This window comes from Trematomus bernacchii, unplaced genomic scaffold (assembly GCF_902827165.1).
Source record: "Trematomus bernacchii unplaced genomic scaffold, fTreBer1.1, whole genome shotgun sequence".
In the NCBI taxonomy this organism is placed as follows: Eukaryota; Metazoa; Chordata; class Actinopteri; order Perciformes; family Nototheniidae; genus Trematomus; species Trematomus bernacchii.
This window is the reverse complement of record NW_022987648.1, coordinates 12,671,030-12,694,294: the sequence shown is the minus strand read 5'-3', so window position 1 is coordinate 12,694,294 and position 23,265 is coordinate 12,671,030. Positions and strand designations below refer to the sequence as shown.

General features: G+C 38.3%; 1 protein-coding gene across 1 annotated transcript in view; it reads right to left on the bottom strand.

Moving 5' to 3' along the window:
• Positions 1-23,265, bottom strand: part of lrp1bb (low density lipoprotein receptor-related protein 1Bb) — a 305,232-nt gene that overhangs the window by 185,858 nt on the left and 96,109 nt on the right. Inside the window, exon 3 of the mRNA XM_034134148.1 lies at positions 13,654-13,791. Within this exon, the coding sequence (XP_033990039.1) occupies positions 13,654-13,791 (138 nt within the window). The remainder of the gene's footprint in view (positions 1-13,653; positions 13,792-23,265) is intronic.

The following is a 23,265-nucleotide window of genomic DNA, read 5'->3' as shown; positions in this document are numbered from 1 at the left end:
TGTTAACACTAGAACCGCCAATGGGTCAATTTTACCCGCAGCTGTTTTTTGATTGTATGTAACTTTTTTTCAATAACATATTGAAGTCTCCCAGTCCGTGACTTTTCCTGAAAGTGTGTTATGTAGCACCCTCTGTTGTAAAAAATGGTCAATATGAAGTGAGATTGAAAAAATCGCCCAAAACATTGCCATTTATACCTATATCCACCAGCGGGTAATATTTACCTCATTGAAAATGCAGCGTAAACATGACGTGTTGCTATAGCAACGCCTTTTGTCTACTGCGTCGTCTGTTTATGTAGACAACGATATGTCCATAGAACAGAACATTACAGATAGATCGATAGATAGTTATAGATAGATAGAGAGAGAGAGATAGAGAGATTTGTACCTAAACAAAACACAAGTCTAACACCAAGCGTTTAGATCAGCACTGGTAGCGATATTTTATACTTCATGCTATCTGCACAAACTATATCATATGAAAAGCTGAGAGTCCACAGATTCTATTGGTATAAGTTTCATCCCTGTGCGATCAAAACTCACTGTTCTGTATGATAAATAAAAGAACATTGTACCTTGAAAATCAATAGCGGGTAAATGTGACCCGTTGGCGGTTTTAGGTATACAGCGACCTCTGGCGGTTATAGTGTTAAGTCCCATTCCCCCGCGGGTGGGGGAAAAATCGCAACATCTGCAAGAAACAGCGTCTGAGGGCTTCTTAACATTTAAAAACCTATTAATGTGTCATACCCACTTAACGGGAAGAAACTCAGCTATCAGAAAATATTAACCATTTTTAGCAAAACAAAACATAAGGGTAATAACAAAGGCTCTGAATTAGCCCTGAGCGAAAAAATGCTAACACACTTAGCACAGAACTCACGTTAAAATACCCTTATTACTTATTGTATCTGCACGAACAAGATATCGATTAGCAAGCTGAGAATGCACAGATTCGACAGGTATTGGTATCATTACTGACCGATCCGAACTCGCGACATGAGAAGCTAACAAAGACATCACACTACGTAGCATTAGGTAGCCAACACGGCAATTACCTTTGTTGTTTTCTGATCAAAAGTTGTCTTCAATGGCATTAAAACGATAAAAACGCTGCTGAAGGTTAATCCAATGTGTCTGTGTCATTTTTAAATGATTTCTGATAATCCATCAGCAATAAAACTAGTTTTCAGTTTTCAGATTTCAGAGCACTTTGGGCAAACTGCGTGCGCATAGCTCTCATTTCTCAATGGTAAAGTGTGTGTGCATGTGGAAATTCCCCTTCGATTATATTGGCTCTAACGGTTCAAAAGAGATGTCAATCATCAAAATTGACCAATGGGTTCCAGAGAAACGGCAAATACACCCATTTCCACCCAAATGACCCAGAGGTGTTTTTTTTTTGCTAAACCTCTCTAAAAAGGTAAAATGTCACTTGTTTTGCATCAATCTTGATACAGGGTACTTATTATATGTTATAGTTTGGATTTCTAAAGCTTTTAGTCTACTATCCCATCATTCAAGGGTGGTTTTCACTGGGAATGGGGCTTAACAGGTTAAAACACAAAGTCCAATCCATATTTTTGCCAAACACAAAATGTTTCCTTCTTTTACAAACCACATTTGGCAACTGTTAATTATACCAGCATGTGGAGCATATTAACCACTATACAGCCAAGAGTTTCTTATTGTTGTTTGGCCAGATTTGATGCTAATTAGCTACGGCTGAGTCAATTTGCATACACTGTCGTGATCAGAGTGGGTGAGATTAAGAGTCACTGGCTTAAGTTTAAGCTTCCACTTACAATAGCTTGTTAGGAAACTGAAAATCAAAATTGTGCGTCTTACGGTTTGATTTGCATTCTTGACTCAAATCTTCAAACTAACCTTTCCATAACTCCACTAACAAGTAAAATAACAAGTATATATGTACGGTGGCTGACACGTGCAAACGTGCAACAACGGCCCGAAAGACTTCCATTAGGAAAAACGCACGGCTCTTTCAAAAATGATGCAAATATAAAAACTAAAATGTGAAACACCTTCACCAGACTTCACTGGTCGAAACGTCTAATGTTTTCATAAACTGCAGCTTGTTTATCCTTATGAAAATATTTTGTGCTGTTGTAACGCGTTTGCACCTTTCAGCCACCATATACACACTTTTACTTGCATTACTCTTTGGAAGTGTGGGACAAAACCAAGCAAGCAATGTGCAGGTAAGACACGTCTGTTGAAGTTTTGATTGATGCATCAATAGTTTCCATTCCAAGTTAAACACAGAGACTGGTTTTTGTTCAAGTCTTCAATTTGTAACAATCGCAGAAACGCACCAAGAGAATTAAAGTTCATTCAGACGACTCACGTGGAGCAAATTTAGAGTAGATATTAGATGGTTGATGCAGAACATTGATACATTTTTTTTCCTTTCCAGGGAGAACACACTTTGAAGCTTAACACAAAGAGATAGGAAAGAGATCAGGGCGCAACAAACTTCCCCACTGGGAGGGAAATCAGAGCCTACAGGGGGATGAAATAGAACAGAGTGCAAGCAATAACTGTGGCAGCTATGTTTGTATTGCGAGCAGTGAAGTAGCTCCTTCATTGGCAATGATAAAGTGAGCACATGCGAGAGAGCTTTAACAGAACACTATATTAGTGTAGAGCTCTGGATATGTGTTTTTACGAGCCGTCTGAACTAGCTTAACTGCCTTTTATAGAATAGAAGATTAACAAAGCAAATATTATGTCTATAGTTTTCTGTTTGTGATATTCAAACTGACCTGTTTTCTGTGTGAGAAGGTTTTCCGCTCTCATTTGCTGACTGATTTGGCAGTAAATGTCAAGTTCCCATTAAATAAATGAGGCTGTTAATGATGAATGCAATGGTTCGGGTTGAGTCAGTCAGGGATAAAAATACCAGAGTATTTCTTAATGTGTTGGCTAAATGTCACCAGTGTTAAAGACGCTGTGAACTGCATGTCATGCTCGCAATGTTAAAGGGGCCTTATTATGTGTTTTTGAATTGTTCCTTTCCTGTACTGTGTTATACGTTGTTGTGCATGTATCTAGATTGCAAAGGCTAAAATCCCAAAGTTCCCTCCAGAGGGAGTTCCTCTCCCTCACACTCCCCCCCTGCCTGTGACATCACTATGTTACACTCACGCTTCTATTGGCTATTGCTGCACTAACACTTTGTATGTGGCTAAGGGGCGGGGCATATGTAAGCAATCACAACAGAGCCGACCAACTAACCAATCAGAGCAGACTGGGCTCTGGTTTCAGACTGAGGGTGAAAAGAGGTGCTGCAGCACAGGCAGTATGAGAAAAAATAAACACTTTTTGAACATTAAAGCATGTAAACATGTCACATTAGAGCAGTGGTTCTCAAACTTTTTCTGTCAGGCCCCCCCTTTGGAGAAAGAAAAAAAGTCGGGCCCCCCCCCAACACAAATAGTCAGGCTCAGTGGCGGCGCCAGAGATTTATTTTGGGGGTGCTGTGGGGTAGCTTGACGTTTCATAGAGGGTGCTCAAACATTTAGGGTTTCCCATTAATGTACCGGTCGCTACAGTGGAATTTTGTACTGCAACAATCCCCACGCAAATACACAGTGTAGCCGCGACAGTTACAATGAAGGCTCGATAATCAGCTCACGGCATATAGGTGTAAGCAGGGGTAAAGTGCTATTTTTATAGGTGGTGTGTGGACCTCACATAGGGGGGTCCGGGGGCAAGCTCCCCCGGGAAGATTTTTAAATATTGAAGTTAAAAGCATCAATCTGGTGCAGTTTGAGAGCAAAATGAAGAGATCTATGGATACATCTCTCAACACCCATTTAAAACAGAACTGTAAACAGATTTACTTTTTCTTTATGGATATTTTACAAATCACTCCCCTTTTAAACTTTATTCTTTTTTTAATGTCATATAGTATTTCATACCAGTTTTTCATTTATTCTCTTATTTTTTTATAACTATAATGATCATATAAACGTGTGCCTCGGAAATAATTGTTTACATTAATGGTGACCAAAACGTTTGAGACCCACTGAGATAACACTGAGAGAGTCCTTTAGCTCACTGAGTCTCTCAGTCTGACAGGAGAGGACTCTACTCCACTTTGTTGTTGAAAAAGCTCCTTATATCCGTTAGCGTAGCTCGCTAGCACCAGAAGCTAACAACAACGATCTCCGGTACCGGTGTGCTCTCTCTCTCTCTCGCTCGCGCACGCACACAAAATGGCTTGTTCCACACACACACAGAGCCGAGCTTTAATGAAACACAAAAACCCAGACGTAATAGTACTGTACTGTATCATATTATTTTCGAATCAATAACTTTTCAAATTTTCTTTTTTAATAACCATTTTTCCTCCTGGTCTCTCGCGCCCCCCCCTGTCATGCCTCTGCGCCCCCCAGGGGGGGGCGCGCCCCCCACTTTGAGAACCACTGCATTAGAGGAATTAAATCAATTATGAAGCCTGAACATGTGCATAAAAGGGCGCCTTTAATAAGAATTTCAGCAGGAGAATTGTTTACTGCATTTTAGTTCAGACGAAGAGAATATACAGAGAACAACCTCACAGTACTATCTGCCATACAAAATCAATAACAAAAACACTTATTGATGAAGGTTTCTGCACTTATGTCAATGAAAATGAAGGCAATTAGATATGTTTTAAATATTTATAATATATAAGGTTATCTGATTGCCAGTCTAGTACTGACAACAAAAATGAAAAAAAACTCAACACAGCAGAATGGCTTTTTCTCTTTAAATAAAACAAATATAGATATACAAATAACCCTACATATCCTCTCCCTAAATATATGTACACAGAAAATGCTATATTATTTTTGGATTGCATTTCTGGTAATTCTTTATATCATCATAATGTGTTACTGTGGATCTACATACACCCTAACTCCCATTTAATTGCATGTTTCCTACTTTTGCAATATGTGCACTGAGAAGGGCAGGAAAATAGTATGTGAGTGGGCAGATAATTATATATTAAAAAGTAATGACAATACTATCATTGCTATGAAAACGGAGCATAGATTAGGATGTTTTTATCAGCAGTGTCTAACTCATAAAACCTAATGCTGATGATCTATTTGGTTATTCCCACCAAAATGGCTGCATTTTCTCTTTGCAATGACACACTCTGCACAGAAAAGTGCAAATTATGATACACTAGTTGTCCTCGTCCACGTAATTAAAGTATCATTTTCATAGCCATAAAGCACATTTATGGTACATATATAGCCATAGAGTGTGTTCTCTTGGCACAACAGAAGAATAAAGATGACTTAACTTTAATAAAATGCCATTACCAGTTTAAATTTGAAGGCAATTATTATACAAAAACTAAGACACTATAACGGCGGTGGAAATGCAATAGTACATTCAGTGTGGAATTGAAGCACATTATAACTGGGCGTATTTTATCATTAAATCATGTAATATCCTGTACTATATATAGTCAAGGTTGGGTTGCTGACATTCGCTTTGAGACAGCCATGTTGAGTTGGCTTCAATCTATCGGTGATCTTTGATGACACAGCTGCCATCATGTTACAGTCTCCAGCAAGATCCCTTCACTCAAAATAGCAGGATGCAAACCCTAGAGCTCAGAAGTGACAACTATTTATATTTCTGCTCATTGATTTTGTCATGACTGTTCCCCACAACAAAAACAAATGCTTTTTTATGTCTCCCTTCCATTGGCAAAGAGCAAAATGGTGACTGTATGAACTTTGAGTGAACAGACGTTGATTTAGCCTGGCATCAGAATGAAGCTCTTATTTTGCATCTAAGGCCTAATGCCAAGCCATATACTTTAACAAAGTGTCCAAATTTAGCTTCCAATAACTCCAAGCTGTTTCTTTTATACATAGTGTTCATTAAGGAAGAGATTTGTTTATGTTCATTTTCTGGCACTGCCCTAAAGATAACATTGGTTTAAGTCTGACATTTGTCGTCCTTAATGCAAGCAGTGGAGACTTCAGAGATCCCACGGCACAGCCTGGAGCATACGATTTAGAGTGAGCAAGTTTCCTGAAGGTGAACAAAAAAGAGTTGGTGGTTTTCCATCTGGGCACCTTCATATCAAGGCCCTCTCGGGACGCGCGGCATGTTTATTCATAAGAGGTGGGCAGGAACGGGAGTGGGAGAAAAAAAGTTTTGTAAGAGACCCAGCTGGTAGCCTAAAACTTCTCTTTGGTGACCTCAATTTCTCCTGCTACCCGATGAGTCCCGTCTGTCCGTGTGGGACTAAGCATACACTGCAGTAAGTGTCACTGTGAGTCAAGTTAAGCAAGGTTGAAGACACAGAAAAACTGTAAAGACGGTGGGTTGTCATCTTTAACATGAAAGCCTACAAAGACAACAAATTCAAGACTAATGTTTTCTTTGAGAGATAATCAATATTTCTACTGCTTCAGGCAAGGAGACTGAAGACTGCAGTGTTGCATTAAGAGGAGGATTGTTAGCATTCGGGTCACACAGTCCTACATCAGATAGGGCCTTTTAAAAAAGAATTTAGAACACAGAGGTGCCATGTTGACTATTCATTGACAAGGGCTCGGTGAAAAGACATCAGTCAGACAAGAAAAGTGGATGTATGCAGTTCACAAGGCTAAGTCGGTGTCGTACCCTCAGCATTGATACAAAGGCCAGAGAAAGGGGTTTCAAAGAATGACTGCAGGCAACCTGGTCTCACCAGAATGCGTGACTCCACCATGACTCCTTAACACCGCAGTGCGTGGTGGAGTCACGAACTTTGCTACATTTACGTGTCTGCACCACGCAAACAACCCCAATGTAAAGTGAATGAGGCACACACGCATTTCTACAACGTCCAACATTGAGCTTTTATTCTATAAAACGTTTTTTAAATCTACTTTATAGCTTGTAGTAACTCACGGGAGGCTTCTTTTATTTTATTTGTATTCATAATAATTTTTATTTTTCGTCAGAATGTATTATGGTGCATTATTCACCAATTTTTGTTCTCAAAAAACAGTGCATTGTGTGTAATACAACTGTGATTTTTATTAAATTAGTTAGTTTTTAAGGAAGGCCAGAGCTTCAGCTGTGTCAAATAGATTGTTCCCTTTAGTTAACGTTATTTAAAAGATAATTATATTCCTATTTGATCATGTCCCCTTTATTGTATTACGGAGAGCAATGTGATCGTCCATTCCCATTGGATAATGGAGGATTTTACACCCGGAAGTAAGTATTCTCCTTACTGTCGATTGATTTTATTTACAGTGATATCTGCACTACTCATCGACTCAAAAACACCAGATTATCCTTGTTAATTACACAACATTGATTGGTTTAAATTGTGTACAATGCTTTTGGATTTTCCCCTTTCGATTCTGAGAAACAAATATTTGTTCGTAGTGTGTGGATGGCAGAAGACACTACACTACCCAGAATCCTCAGCTATTGTTCCGCTTTGCCTCAAGCTCTGTGATTGGTTGACCTCCAACTGCATTCCATATGAAAAAAACGTTTCGTAAAAGATAAAATTATACTTTATTCAGCAGTGCTTGCTTTACTCTTTGAAAGTCATCACATGAATGCATTGTAATGAATGGTTTGGCTGCATTAAACATTACACATCTGTCGTAGTTCTTTATTTATCTACAGAGATCAGGCCTCAGAATAGACCGGAAACTATTCTTTTACCGTTCTGTTTTAATTTCACAATTAACTTAGTAGTAATAATTTGTTTTGATATTATTGTTTTTTATGAACTACTAGACCGCTGGGTCAAGTTAAGACCATCTTTTCTGTGTTGCTGTGGGTTTTTTACATCGCTTTTGTGTTACAAATATCAAAACAATAACAGAATATATCCGTCGTAAACTAAACCAGAAACAGCAGTATATTTTATTTTGTTAACACTGTAAACTTGACAGCTTTTTAACCCGCACCTCCTACTGGTTAAAGCACGTTATTACACGTTTAGAGTAATTGCAATGCAGGTAGATTGTGTTGCTTTTTAATGACTGTTTTAAAATGCCTTTTTCTTAATGTCTTTCATTTTTGTAAAGCACTTTTGAATGTGTTATATTTGATGAAAACAAGAGTACATACTCTTAATATAGTGGGACAGTGGAAGGTCAATGATATAAATAATATAGAATAGAAAATATCAAGAAGATACTGTAAGTGATCTCTACAATAAAACAGTTTAGTGCCTGATAGGAGGATGTGCAAAACAGACAAACTAATAAGGCTTTATTTAAACATTAAAGAATACTTTAGGTTAAGGTCTTCTTTTAAATAAGAAAAAAGCTTTGGGGGTATCTACAGATATTAAGCCTGACAAAGTACTTAACGTCTAATATATTGCATGGTTTGTTTTGGAACTTGACAATCAACTTTCCTGCAATGTTAACTATGTTGAAGCACTTATTTGAACTGATATTATACATATTAATTATACTCTTATAAGATGTATGTAGATAGTATAAGAAATGTGCAGAATATGTTTAATGGTGGAGGTACACAGATATCGATAGATGTCTTGTAATGCACTGTTGAGGAACCTGTGACCCAAGTTTTTCATTCATTGCATAACTACACCGTAGTTGTGTATATGATATGTCAATAAACCTTAGAAAATCTTGAAATCTTGAAAGGGATGTGCAAAATAGCCATTATATACAGTTTTTAATTAACTATTAGTAGAGAATAACGAGTAATGAATATGCTTTATAGAGATCTGCAGATAAATATTTAGCCTTCTCAAGCACCCACTACCAAATATCTCGCCTGATTGTTGGCTGAATTCACTGAATTTTACTCAGGTGTAACTAAAGTCTGATGTAAGGGTTGTTTATATTTCACATCATTAATCCAAATCTGTAAAGTAACTAAAATAAATGTAGTGGAGTAAAAATACCAGGTTAACCTTAAAGAAAGCCCTCAGGATTATAAAAGACCCCCATCACCCCAGCCACAAACTGTTCTGTCTGCTGCCGTCTGGCAGGCGGTACTGCAGCATCCGGACTAAAACCACCAGACTCAGGGACAGTTTCATCCCACAGGCCATAAGACTATTAAACACCTGAACTTTGAAACAACATCCATAACATTAATCTGGCTGCTACTTAGAAATTATTTATCTAATATATCATATTCCAATCACTTGTATGACTCTTATTGCACTATTTCACTTTTTACTATTTTTCTTTTTGTATTTACTGCACTATTTTGTCTGTGTATCTGTTTTATTGTGTTGCACTGTTGGAGGAGCCTGTGACCTAAGGGGGAGGGGGAGGGGGGGGGGGGGGGGGTAGGACACGTTCTAAGCACATGGTGTAGTCCCATAGCTGAGGATTCTGGGTAGTGTAGTGTCTTCTGCCAACCACACACTACGAAAAAATATTTGTTTCTCCGAATCGAAAGGGGAAAATCCAAAAGCATTGTACACAATTTAAACCAATCAATGTTGTGTAATTAACAAGGATAATCCGGTGTTTTTGAGTTGATGAGTAGTGCAGATATCACTGTAAATAAAATCAATCGACAGTAAGGAGAATACTTACTTCCGGGTGTAAAATCCTCCGTTATCCAATGGGAATGGACGCTCACATTGCTCTCCGTAATACAATAAAGGGGACTTGATCAAATAGGAATATAATTATCTTTTAAATAACGTTAACTAAAGGGAACAATCTATTTGACACAGCTGAAGCTCTGGCCTTCCTTAAAAACTAACTAATTTAATAAAAATCACAGTTGTATTACACACAATGCACTGTTTTTTGAGAACAAAAATTGGTGAATAATGCACCATAATACATTCTGACGAAAAATAAAATTATTATGAACACAAATAAAATAAAAGAAGCCTCCCGTGAGTTACTACAAGCTATAAAGTAGATTTTAAAAACGTTTTATAGAATAAAAGCTCAATGTTGGATGTTGTAGAAATGCGTGTGTGCACCACGACAAAGGAGCCTCATTCACTTTACATTGGGGTTGTTTGTGTGGTGCAGACACGTAAATGTAGCAAAGTTCGTGACTCCACCACGCACTGCGGTGTTAAGGAGTCGTGGTGGAGTCACGCATTCTGGTGAGACCAGGTTGACTGCAGGACTCCCCTCAGAGAGAGTTTGCCCCCACCCCGCCTTTGGCTTCCTTTCCTTTATGCCTCTAGGGATCATGAATATGGTATTCAAATCCATGGTAAGTCTGCATTAGATTCGGGATAGCTTAATATTGCTACAACATTATTGCAGAATACACCAAAAACTGAAAAATAAACAACGTCCTAATTTTACGCCATTTTTTACTTGAGGAAAGTGGAAAACTGTACAATAAATTATCTCTTACCAAATCACACATATTAGCTATTCTACATGATCTCATTTTGATAACACATGTAATAACTAATGTCTTATTCTTTCAGATTCCATTCAATGAGCCTTCCCTGAAACTAATTTGAGGCCCTTTAGGGAGGACCGCCTCTCTCTGCTGTAGATAAATCCGTGATAATAAATACATAAATATTTAAATAACAGACTGATCATGAGATAGCTATCGGAAGTGAACACAAAAGCAGATGTTGCTCGAGATATAGCAGATATAAAGAGTGATACAAATCCAAAATGTGTGAACAGCATTTAATGAGCCAATATTATCGTTTTTGGCAGAGGAAGAAGATATGTGGTTTGTTCTATCATTTAGACCTTACAGTTAAAAAATATGTGTGTGTAGTGAGCAATTAATAAAATGTATTGCAACTTTACGATTATAGGCTTTTGGAAGGTTGGGTGCATCTGCATACACTACAAAAGAAAAGGACATTATTTACTTAATTTCATTTGTTAAAATTAGAATTAATTTACATTAATGTCAACACCTGCCCAATTTAGTCAAATGAATGGTGGTTATTCGTGGTAAATACTGCAGTAAATGTAAAGTCTTCCTTACTGTCAAAGAAAGTATGAGAATATGCATCACATCTGCTTTTTGGTAGGCTTGGCCTTTAAAATATCTTAACCTTAACGCTTTCAACAAAAGATACTGTATAACGATGCAAAGTGCTACAGTATACAGCTCAGTGCATTTGTGCCTCTGGATTTAAAGGGAATTCAAATGTGGCTAGGGCTTGAAAAACATGGTTTATAAAAACACTTGAAGCTTCAGGTTGACTTGTGAAAAGACCAGAGTATTATACCCAAGTTCGTAGTATACACTGCTGGGTCTTTGAGGCATTAAAAAAGAAGAGAAGGTAAGGTTTTTGCAATGAAATACTTGTTCTTCCTCAGCACTTTGGTCTCTCTTTCTTTAATCTCCAATTGCAAGTTGCACAGATTTACTTTTAGAGGAAGTTCAAGGAAGTCCTTGTGCTGTATTTTTGTACCAAACACACAAACAAACCTTCAAAAGAACAGAATTCAAAAAAGTATATATTTACCTGACCCTCTCTTTTAGTACATTTATTTTACTCTCTACGAATTCCCCTTTTCTTTATTCTTGGAGACTGTGGCCAATGAATACAATCCATAGCTCTCACAAGATACAACAACTCACTGCTATCATACTTTACTTGTTTGCAAGAACTTTATGAGAGTGTTTTCAAATTGGTTTCCTTTTAAGGTATCTATAAAGCCTCCCACTATAACAAAAAACCAACTATGACCCAATAACACTGGCTTGCCTTAATGTTAAAGATTACAATTGGAATACATTCCCAGGGTGGATGACTCTGCAATAGTCAGTGGTATCTAAAAATATTAGAGTTGAATAAAGTACAAAACATACTGATTTTATACTTTTCACAAAGCCATCAAACATGATGCATCATTTAAAACATTTCAAAAGAAATAAAAGTAAGGTATTCTGGTCTATTGTCAATGGGAAGAGGAGTCTTTAAAAAACCTACATCCTGCTAATTTCAGTAGAAAAAGTGTATAATAGAGAGAGGAATGCAAAAACGATAAGCAGTCAGAATGTTTACCAATACTTCAGTACGTGTGAAGGATTTCTTCTCGTGAACATATGTATTGTTAACAAGGTGGCTGATAATTTACATTTTGATCACATTTCCCCTAGAGCATCAGTAGATGAAATGAAATGTTTCCGTCTTTGTTGACACACGTTTGCAGTATAGCGAATGGAACGGGAGATATCTGAGAGAACTGCCGGAGTGTTCTACCTTGGCTGACTTGAGCGTTTCTTCCAGATGGGGTTTTGCATTTTAATTTAACCTGACATGACATGAACACAGTATTTAGACCAGGTTTGCAGACCTCCTATCCTGCTTCGCCGTTTAGTTGGATGAGCAGACCCTTTGGTATTAACCCTGAAGATCAGTGTGTAGCTTAGGGACAATTTGGGCAGATCTGGAAAGTAGCCAGTTCAGGGTATCAAATGTATTCTACTGCAGTTACATTGCAGCTTTTAAAACCACAGGCCTCCATGCAGCCCTAAGGAAGGCTGTATAAACCTTTAATATATCCAATTTGTATCCAGTTGTAAGGGATATGTATGTCAATGGCATTTTTTTAAACCAAAACAGACATATTGCATACTGTTACAATGTCTCTGCACTTCAATCTTTGTTAATTATATTCTCTGGTCCAAGGCATTCTACCAAGTAAATAAATCAATGCAAGCAATAATTCAGGGAGTGAGACATTGAAGCAAGACATTTCTGCTCCGTGCCAACAAACAAGCTCTTGGACTCTTCACAGCTCTGAATCAGAGGCTAGCATATCCTTACACCTAGCACTCACATATAGACAACGCCCAGCATGCCTTTAACTGTCTTACAGGTCAAAAAAGGTCGTGGTCTCTGCCAGACAGAGGCCACCGTTGTGCCAAGACTGCAGCAATCACATAGCAGACGCTGTCTTCACAGAAGCCAGGTGCCAATAGCAGCTTGGTATAGCTGCTAAAGAATGCGAGCAACAGCACAAACTTGTGTATAACACCACACCTGGTGCTACTGCCCTGCTGCTTTTCTTGCCTGTTCTGACAGGAAGGATGATGAGAAGTCACCTTGGCAACCACTCCAACTGCAAAACTTGGGAAGAGGCAGCTCATGCCGCAATGGATAAGGGGGTAAATGGTTTTCTACCAATAGGAGGGTTAGAGGATGGATTCCGAGGTCTGCAGTCAACATTTCAAAGGATCCTTCGGCAAGATACTGAACCCCAAATTGCTCCCCTAGACATTGCCAACAATGAAGATGGGCATTGTGAGTTGCTTTGAATAAAAGCGTCAGCTAAATGGAGTGTAATTAGCATTTATATCACCAACCATCAGGCATTGAGAGTTGAATCTAAGCGTTACAGACGATAGATGGATTAGGCAGTGTGTATCTAAGTGAACGTGAAAACGATCCCTGATCTCCCATAATCAACAAAAGCACACTTTAGCTTAATTTACTCGATTAAAGTTAGGAATCTCCATTACGAGGAGGTAAAAGTAAAGCATTTTATACAGCAATTTATTGTACAAATGGAATGTGGATTCAACGTGTGAAATAAATTCCACCATCTTAATAAACCAAATACGATGAGCACAATCTGATGAATTTCCATAATTACGAGAATGCTTATTAATTTATGTATTCTAAACCCAAGGCGATAAAAACGATCGGCTTTTAACTCTTACCTCGACAGTGAACTCCTTCGTCAAAGCCATCTTCACAGTCCCTGGCCCCATTGCAGAGTTTATTGAAATGAATACACTTTTTTGACCCGATGCACTGTATGTGATTGAGTGGACATCTGATCACCACCTCCTGTGCACCTGAAAGAGAGAAGGGACACAGTGTAAAAACAAAAATACTGATATTCCATTTATTCCAACATTAATAATTGGTATACTGTTTCTGCAAAACCAAATGAGCTTTAACAATGTTCCTATCAGCATATGGAGTACAGTGGGAGACCATATGGAACATACATTTGCATGCTTCATTGTCATTATCATTCGTGTTTTTGCAGGCAATACACATTTCTCCCAGAGTTTTTTTAACTGCCTTCTCAAAGTGCTGATACTTCAATACCCTGTTTTTAAAGGAGGCGGAAGAACCTGTGCATATGCAAATGTATTTATACTTCACACAGCATTGTTCTTTACACACAACAGATGTTCGCCACACTGCTCTGCGGACGCACCGCTGAAGTCCTGTAACAAACTGCCCGACCATCGCTGCCAGCCAGGCGAACGGCAGAGAGCAGCTGCTTAAGGATTCATGAGGCACATAGGTGACCCTCACTCATGTGGCAGCCACGGGAGCACATAAAACACAGCGCACCACCACTGTAAATGTGTCACATCTCCACCCTAACTACATTGGTATCAATTACCCATGTGCCGCTGCAGCCACTTAACGGAACGATTTATGGGCTCTGCAACAATCCCCAGAGTTTTCTCGTTCCGAAGGACTCAAACCCAAGCACACTTGGACCGTCTTGACCGGGCAGTTACTTATTCACAACATGCTTTTCTACTTTGTAAGGTAAGAGATGCAGCAATTAACGTGGCTATTACAAAGACAGCCTTCATCCAGAGTTGATTTACAGCACAGAACGGATCTGTATTGACACAATAATGACTCATACGAGTTCTTCCTCTGGAGTATTTTTATTGCTTTAAAAGTGTAGCAAAGGGAGGCCTTCTTTTTTAATGAATATTTTTTGGCTTTCTGCTCAAGCCCCAGTGATTCATACTATTTCATTGCCATATTTAGGTAAGTCAAATATAAGTGACCTTGTCTCTGAGTTCATATTTCACACATGAGCAAACTGGCAGCCTCCTCTGCTGAGCTGCGAAATGTCTTTAAATCATCAATCCCTCCCCTCGCTCCTTTCGGGGGGGATGTAGTTTGATATTTGTGCTACTTTTCAGACTTCATGTACAATGGAATGTTTGTAAAATCATTACACATTAACAGTATATTAAAAATACATGTACACTATGGATTCCTTCTTCAAAATATCAGACATTTTATGAATTTAAAAAGGGAAGAAAACACTTTTTGAAAACGTTTGGAATCAAACTCAAATACCCTGTAGATTATTTTGTCGTACATTTCAAAACACATATTTTTTTGTACTCACTACAGAGAACAAACTGTCACGGGATGTTTCACCCAGTGCCACACTTTAGGAAATGTCCATTTGGCAAATGTGCTATTTAACACCGAGCTGCAAGGGTCTCTGACAACGTAACAGCGCTGTCAGCCTCTCTCCTTGCTATCTCGCCACATGGGTTATAATCTAATGTGATAAGGGGAGGGATGGCGCATGAATATTCAGTGGCTCTGATCTGTCATGCAGGGGTACACAGATGGTCTCTCAACGGCTGAGGTATTCAGAATTCCTCCGTCAATTCCCAAACTACTGTACTATGTTGGATGATCGCTCAAAGTCGTACAAAACAGGATAATACACCACGCCGTGTATCGCATCCTCTGACAGCTATTCCGGGGCTTCTTTCAGCTAAGATTCCCACTACGTAGCGCTGGAGGATGCTTAATGTAAACATCCTTCAGATCAGTTCAGGCAAGAGATTACCTCAGGCAATCTACAGTGCAGTGACTATGAACAAAGCTGGAATATCTTGTACGAGGAAAATAAATGTGTAAGGATTAGGAAAATGCACTCATAATTACAACTCTCTGCAGGCCTGCAGTGATAATGAGCTGTGAGATAAACAACTTGGGGATCAAATACTTTTAAAATAGTATGTAATATACTGAATTTGTAATGTTTTGTGTTTTATTCAGGTTGATTTGATTGGCAACTCGGATTGCAACAACACACATTCTAGAAATCACAGAAGGCCAGCAAATATCATTAAATGAAAAACTAAAAGGATGCACAAACAGAATAACGGATGTTAATGAAGCATAGTTTAATAGGACATCTAATCTGCCAGAATACCATATTGTAAGCACTTTAGCCTAGGTGTGCAATGTGAAGTTTTTTAAGGAAATTAAACTGTAGCACTATAGCTGTCATAGTTGGAGTTTAGAGGAAGTAAACATGCGAGCCAGAGTTAATGGAAACAAATCAGAGGCAAACACATTATGGTTTGTTTCTCAAGGCTTTAACTTAGTTGAGGTACACATCCATGTAATTGAAAATGTTTCTTGTTCCCCTGACTTTGTGATATTGCTTGAAATGGGGCCATGTTTTTTATTTTTATTTTTTTAAATCAGCAAAATCACTTTGCTCCGCACACTGGTCCACTTCCACTCTCGCAGGCGGGTAGCAAGCTAGAACTGTGTTTGTTATTACTAGATAGATAGAAAACATGTTGAAAATAGATAAACTGAATTAGATCCCTGTTGTGTTAGGCAATCGCTGATGTAGAAATCTTTAGTCATTTTAGATTAAAACGGCAAGGTCCAAGTAATGGCTCGATAAATGAATAATGTCCAGAGATGAAAAAATGCAGGCATACTTAAACACCAGTTTAATCATAACACCTTGAGTGTAAGGAGGATGTTCCCCTGGTAAGTAAAATACAAATTAAAGTGTGATTTGTTTATTCAGGTAAAGCGGGACGCATTTAACTTCATCATCAATATTTATGACCGTGAATTAAACCATCCCATCTAGTGTAAATACTGCTCATATATTATTAAAAACCTATATTTGTGTTGTACTGAACACGATTGCACGCCTTTACATGGCTCTAATACCTTTGTAAAGTTTGCCGATGACACAACGGTGGTCGGCCTCATCAGCAACAATGATGAAGCAAATCAACAGAGAAGAGGTCGACAGCAAGACCAAGGAGCTGATTGTGGACTTCAGCAGAAGGTCAAAGGGCAGCACACACACCCATCAACATCAACGTCACACAGTTTGAATGTCTCACCGGTTTCAAAGTTATTGGTGACATCACTTAGGACCTCTTCTGGGCTCCCCAGTGTCTCTTCTTCCCGAGGAGAACGAGGTAAGCTGTCTCCTAACATTCAGGTGAACTTCTACCACTGCACGATTCAGAGCATCCTCACTATTCGCATAACGGTCTGGTACAGGCAACTGCACTACCGCAGACCGGAAACAACTGCAGAGGGTGGTGAAAACGGCCAAGCGCATCACCGATATCCACTCCCTGCCGTTGATACAACACATCACACATTCTCCCCTTCCCTCTGGGAGGCGCTACAGGAACCTCCACACCAGGACCAGCAGCTTCAGGAAGAGCTTCTTCCCCTCTAATATCATCTAGCTGAACAATGACAGCCACCCCCTCCCCCTACCCTGGATAACCAGGGACTGACTGTCAAGTACCGACTTGTTTGTATTTATAAAAGTGTCTAAATGGCCATTTTTTCTATAGAATACTCACATTTGTTCGTATTATTAAATACAATACCGGTCAATAACTGTTTATAGTATATTCATATTTATTACATGTATAGTGTCTGTATTATACTGTATATATGTATACCTGATCTAGTATTCCATACACATCTATTTATAATGTTTATACCTCTTTAAACTGTTTTAAGTATAAATATTTTTTTTATATCTGTCATATGTATATATTTATATTAGACTTTACTGCTACTTTTCCAGTTCTGGTTAGATGCTTACTGCATTTCGTTATTTTACTACTTGTAATCCGTGCAATGACAATAAAGTTTAATCTAATCTAATCTAATCATACCTAAAACATAATTTGCACCAAAGGTCATTAAGAAGTGATTTGTGTGGCTGCACGATCTTAGATTTTAGGACATGTTAATTAAAAATCATGCTGCTCTTCACCGACATTAAAGGATGAATCCGTTGGGCCAAACTAATATCTCTTCTTAATGTAAAATGAGAGGTTTCTAGGGGGGATATTCCAGCGGCTATGTTCATTATGATAATCACTGTAATCTGAGCGGGTGCAAGTTTGTGCGGGATAATGAATTTCTGAGAGAAAATAACCTATTAGCAGGGGAAGCTCCTTGAACTTCTGCGTACGGAGATTTATCCTATCCACATTTAATGTTCTTAATATATGTTTGTGAATTGATGATCAAAGTAGCATCCTGATGCCTGACCTATGAAGAATCTCCATAATGGCTTCATAACGGTAACAGGTTCCTCTGTGGTCGATCCCACAATGACGATGACATTAGTTACTGTATGCATTCTCATTATTGTTACAAATCACTAATCTCATCATAGGCATGAGTACAATTAGTTTGAACTGAAGCAAAAATATTAGAAACAGCCTAGACAGCAATAGCTATGACTCACTGCATTGTGGGTACAGCTATTTACCGTGAAGGCCAGTAGCAACCAAACTTTTGGTGCACCATCCGTTCAAAATGATTGACCTCCAGTATTGCTTTTTTCACCTTTGTCGAGAAACACTTCACCCTGTACCCAGCATGCCATTCAGCGGTGTAATTGTTAATAGGGGTCTTTTGTCAATACACAACACAGTTTCTACAAATTCACTGGTAATAAATATGACCTGTAAATCTCAAGCTTCGCTCCACACAGCACTTCCTTTCTCAGCAATGCACAATACGCAATATTTCGTCAAGTGTGAAGTCAATTGGATGAACTTTGGTCGAGAAAATCAAGGACAGATAAACGGATAAGGATTCCTTTTATTTAGTTAGATATTGCATATTGTCCATGTAAAAAGTGTTACTGTGTGCAGACAGTTCTCAGGTCTACTGTATATGTACTGGCATAAGTAACTTGGTACAGGTATGTTGTGCAAGGTCACCAACTCTACAAATTGACAGTGAGAGTTTTCACATTATCTCACGCTTTATGTCTATTTTCTCAAGCAACAAAAAGCCAATTTATACCTTATAATGTTGTTGAGCAAAAAGAGGACAGTGGGCGGACAGATAAGAAAGGGCAGCACATTAGTAGCAACTGGTAAAACCAGCATTCACAGAAGAAGACTAACACGTCATCAATGAATTGTTAGACATCATATATTAAATATATAAAAGTCTTGTTTAATCACCAGAGTTAAAATAATAATAAAAAAAGGTTTCTTCATCAGGTTTGATTATAACCACAATAGGTTTTTGCTAAGAGTATTTCTATGACCATAAATATGTTACGTAGTTTACTGCGTGCGTCTTCACAAGGACTCTAATCTCATTGGAAAATAATATTGCTTAACTCTGAAAGTACTTTATAATAGGATGACCCTGACTATGACCATGTCAAATTTAATAAAGATATTTAACCTCTTAAGCCCTGAGCCTGTTTTTCAGGTCTCAGGCTCGAAAATGACATTCCCAGAACAAATGACCATATCTTCCCTTCTAAAAGGGTTAAATTAATAATCTTTATTCTCAAAGTAATGATAAACCTGTGAGTTGGATGTAGAAAAGTCAGAATCAATATAGATGTTTTTTATTTTAAAGAAAATTCAGATTTTACATAGTAAAAAACTGTAAATTATAGTGTCCGTCCAAATAATTCTTTTTTACAGATAGTAAAAACTACCCTTGGATGATGGGTTAGTAGACTAAAAGCTTTAGGAATCCAAAGTACAACATATAATAAGTACCCTGTATCAAGATTGATGCAAAACAAGTGAAATTTGACCTTTTTAGAGAGATTTAGCCAAAAACCCCCACTTCTGGGGTCATTTGGGTGGATTTGACCTATCTCTGGCCCCCCTTGCTCGATTTTAATGAATGAAATCTCTTTATAACCGCTAGAGCCAATGGAATCGAGGGAAAGTTATATACACACCAACACGTTAACAAATAAGGAGTGAGAGTGACGCGTTACCAAAACCGGAAGCTGCATACAATCTGGTGGCTACCATTAGCAGCTAACTTTTCCGCTCCGATTTTTACATAAAAAATGGAATTATGGATTATAAATAATTTTTTAAAAGGCACAGGTACATTATCAACCGATGGATCAACAGTTGTAGATTTTTTTTTTTTCGTTTTAATGCCATTGAACACGTCTTTTGACCTAATTGACAGCTACGGTGAGACGATCTGCCGTAAAAGCTCTGTAAAGGTACGTGTTGTGATGTCTGTGTTTGCTTCCCCTGTCGCAAATTCGGATCGCTCAGTGATGATACTATACCTAAATAATCAGTGGAGTCTCAGCTTTAATAGGCTATATTGTATGTGCAGCTACGATAAGTAATAAGGGTATCTTTATCTTGAATTGTGTGCCGCAGTGCGTTAGAATCTTTTCGCTCAGGGGTCATTTAGACCCTTCTTATGAGACTTGTGTTTTGTTTTGGTAAAAATGGTTCATATCTTCAGTTAGCTGAGATTCTTCCCGTTAATCTGGTGCTACACATTAATAGTTTCATAAATGTTAAGAAGCCCTGAGACATTATCTCGAAAACAATACGGTGGGAGGGGTCCAATGGGGGGACCGCCGTGCTTAAGAGGTTAAAGTCCATTATTCGAGCAATTTTTTGAAGTGGGTTATTCTTATATATAATAAATAAAAAAGGATAAAAACGGCAAATGTTCCAATAAAAAAGAAATCTGGGTTCAGGTAGATTTGCACTTATAAATTACTGCTCCAATAAGTATACCCAGACAAAAATGAAGCCATTGTATTACACACTTTACTAATTGATATTAGAGAGTGTACTTTTATAACAGTGTAGACACTTTTACACAATGTACACAAGCAGGGATTATTACCGGTTGCAAAGTTTAATAAGAGTTGCATAATATTTGCATTTCATTAAAAGCCAACTTCATATTCAAACATGTGTGATTAATGCAATTTGACTTTGCATTGTTAACTACTAGTAGCTACAGTAGTCTGTAGCGACCCAAATAATTCACGGACGAGCAGTTGGTAAAAACAAACCACGACAGAAGCTGCCGGAAGTTGTTCTACGCTGTTAACATTAATCTGTAGGCTGATAAACTGCGTCACTGGTGTGGAAGAATACATTCAAAGTGTAAGGCGTGAACGTTTCAGTAATTCTACTCATGTGGCTCTTTGCATGTGTGTTTATGCGATCTGAAGCAAGTGCTCATGGAAAGTAGTGAACTTTTCACCTTTTGTTTTTAGTCTGTCTGCGGTGAAGTCATTATTGTTGTCACGCTTAGAGCTTGAGGATGTTTGGGTTATAGGACGTCTGGGGTCTGTGGTGCTGAGGCTTAACTTTAATAACCGATGGAACATGATGATACATTTATAACTGTCATGTAACAGCACTGCCGGCGAGCAATTCTCACTATATCTCGGCTTGATTTGAGTGCATGGGCTGCTTGTACCCAGCTCTAGGTTCATATCTCAGAGGCAAACAATCCTTGGAGGATTTCTCGAAGACTTATCTTGCTACTTGTCATGAACAGTGTGCTTCATCTGTGAAAATGTGGAACTGAGTTCCATGGCAACAAAGTGAACTTTTTGAATGCATGCAGATGAATGTCAATGAAGTACATAAAAGAATGGTTTTGAAACATTACGGCATCATTTCAACAATTGCTTAGTAAGGTTCTCCCCACCAAACTCTGCTTTTAAAGGCAGGGTGTTCTCGAAGGTCTCTAAAATACTTATTTTCCCTTTCTGACCTTTTTGACGTCCTTGCCATTTGAAATGATTTACTCAGCAGAGAGGGCTTATTTTTGCTGCATTTGTCTGACCCGAGACATAGCAACAGTATTTCTTCCGACAGCGATAGAACAGACTTACTCTAGCACATCACTGAATGTCTTGATTATTAATAGATTAAGATTTAGAGAAAGATGCCAAAGGTGAATGACTATAAGTAGGTGTTGCCTCCCTTCCAAACATCAACAGTACAATGAGCAATCCCTTGACTCCTGACTAATCACATGGAGCTGCTGAGAGGCCGCCAATGGCACAGTATGAACTGGACAACTCCCTGGTGGGAACATTTGTATGTCTTTGAATGTTTCTGGAAACACATCGCCAGCATTTGGTGAAGCTCTGCCAACCCTGTACTGCAGCCATCTTCAGTTATGGCTTGTTTCTAGCAGCTTTACACCTTCAGTCTGGTCTTGAGCACACGAAACACATGCTGACTTGGACTAAGGCCAAACTGACTTGGCTAATAAAGAACATTATAATGATTGGTTCTAAAAACTTCCTTGACTTGTCTGTCACCTAAAGATCATCAGTGTTTATGAATTGTACTGCATTGGCTTTGTGTCTTTAACAGTGTTGACCAACATCAACTTGAATAACTTAAATGAACTTTAACCAGTTAAACCCCACGGGGGGGGGGGGGGGCAAAACGCAACATCTTGCAAGAAACAGCGTCTGAGGGCTTCTTAACATTTAATAAACTATGAATGTGTCATACTCACTTAACGGGAAGAATCTCAGCTATCAGACAATATTAACAATTTTTAGCTAAACTAAACAAAAGGGTAATAACAAAGGCTCTGAATTAGCCCTGAGCGAAAAAATGCTAACGCTCTTAGAACAGAACTCAATACCCTTATTACGTATCGGATCTGCACAAACAAGATATCGATTAGCAAGCTGAGATTCCACAGATTCCAGACATATAAGTATCATCACTGAGCGACCAGAACTCGCGGCAAAACGACAACAAACAACAACAACAAAATTAGCTTTACGGAGCCAAAACGGCTAAAAACGTCTTACCTATGTTGTTTTCTGATCAAAAGTTGTGTTCAATGGCATTAAAACGAGAAACACGCCATTGAAGGTTAATCCATAGGTTAATCCAATGTGTCTGTGTCACTTTGAAATGATTACTGATAATCCATCATTCCATTTTTATGTCAATAACGGAGATTTCATATTAGCTGCTACGATAGCTAGAGTGTATGACAGCTTCCGGTTCCGGGGCATTCTGGCTACGCATCACTCATTCACCAATGGGTAATGTTTAGATGGATTTTAGGAACTTCCCCTCGATTATTTTGGCTCTAACTGTTAAAAAGAGGTGTCAATCATCAAAATCGACCGAGGGGGGCCAAAGATCCACCAAAATGACCCCAGAAGTGGGTTTTTTTTTTCTAAATCTCTCTTAAAAGGTCAAATGTCACTTATTTTGCATCAATCTTGATACAGGGTACTTATTATATGTTATAGTTTGGATTCCTAAAGCTTTAAGTCTACTATCCCATCATTCAAGGGTGGTTTTCACTATAAGTAATGTTTCTTTTTTGGACGGACACTATAATTTAAAATGTTTTACTATGTTCAATCTGAATTTACTTTAAAATAAAAAAATGCTATATTGATTCTGACTTTTCCACATCCAACTCACAGGTTTATCATTGCTTTGAGAATAAAGATTATT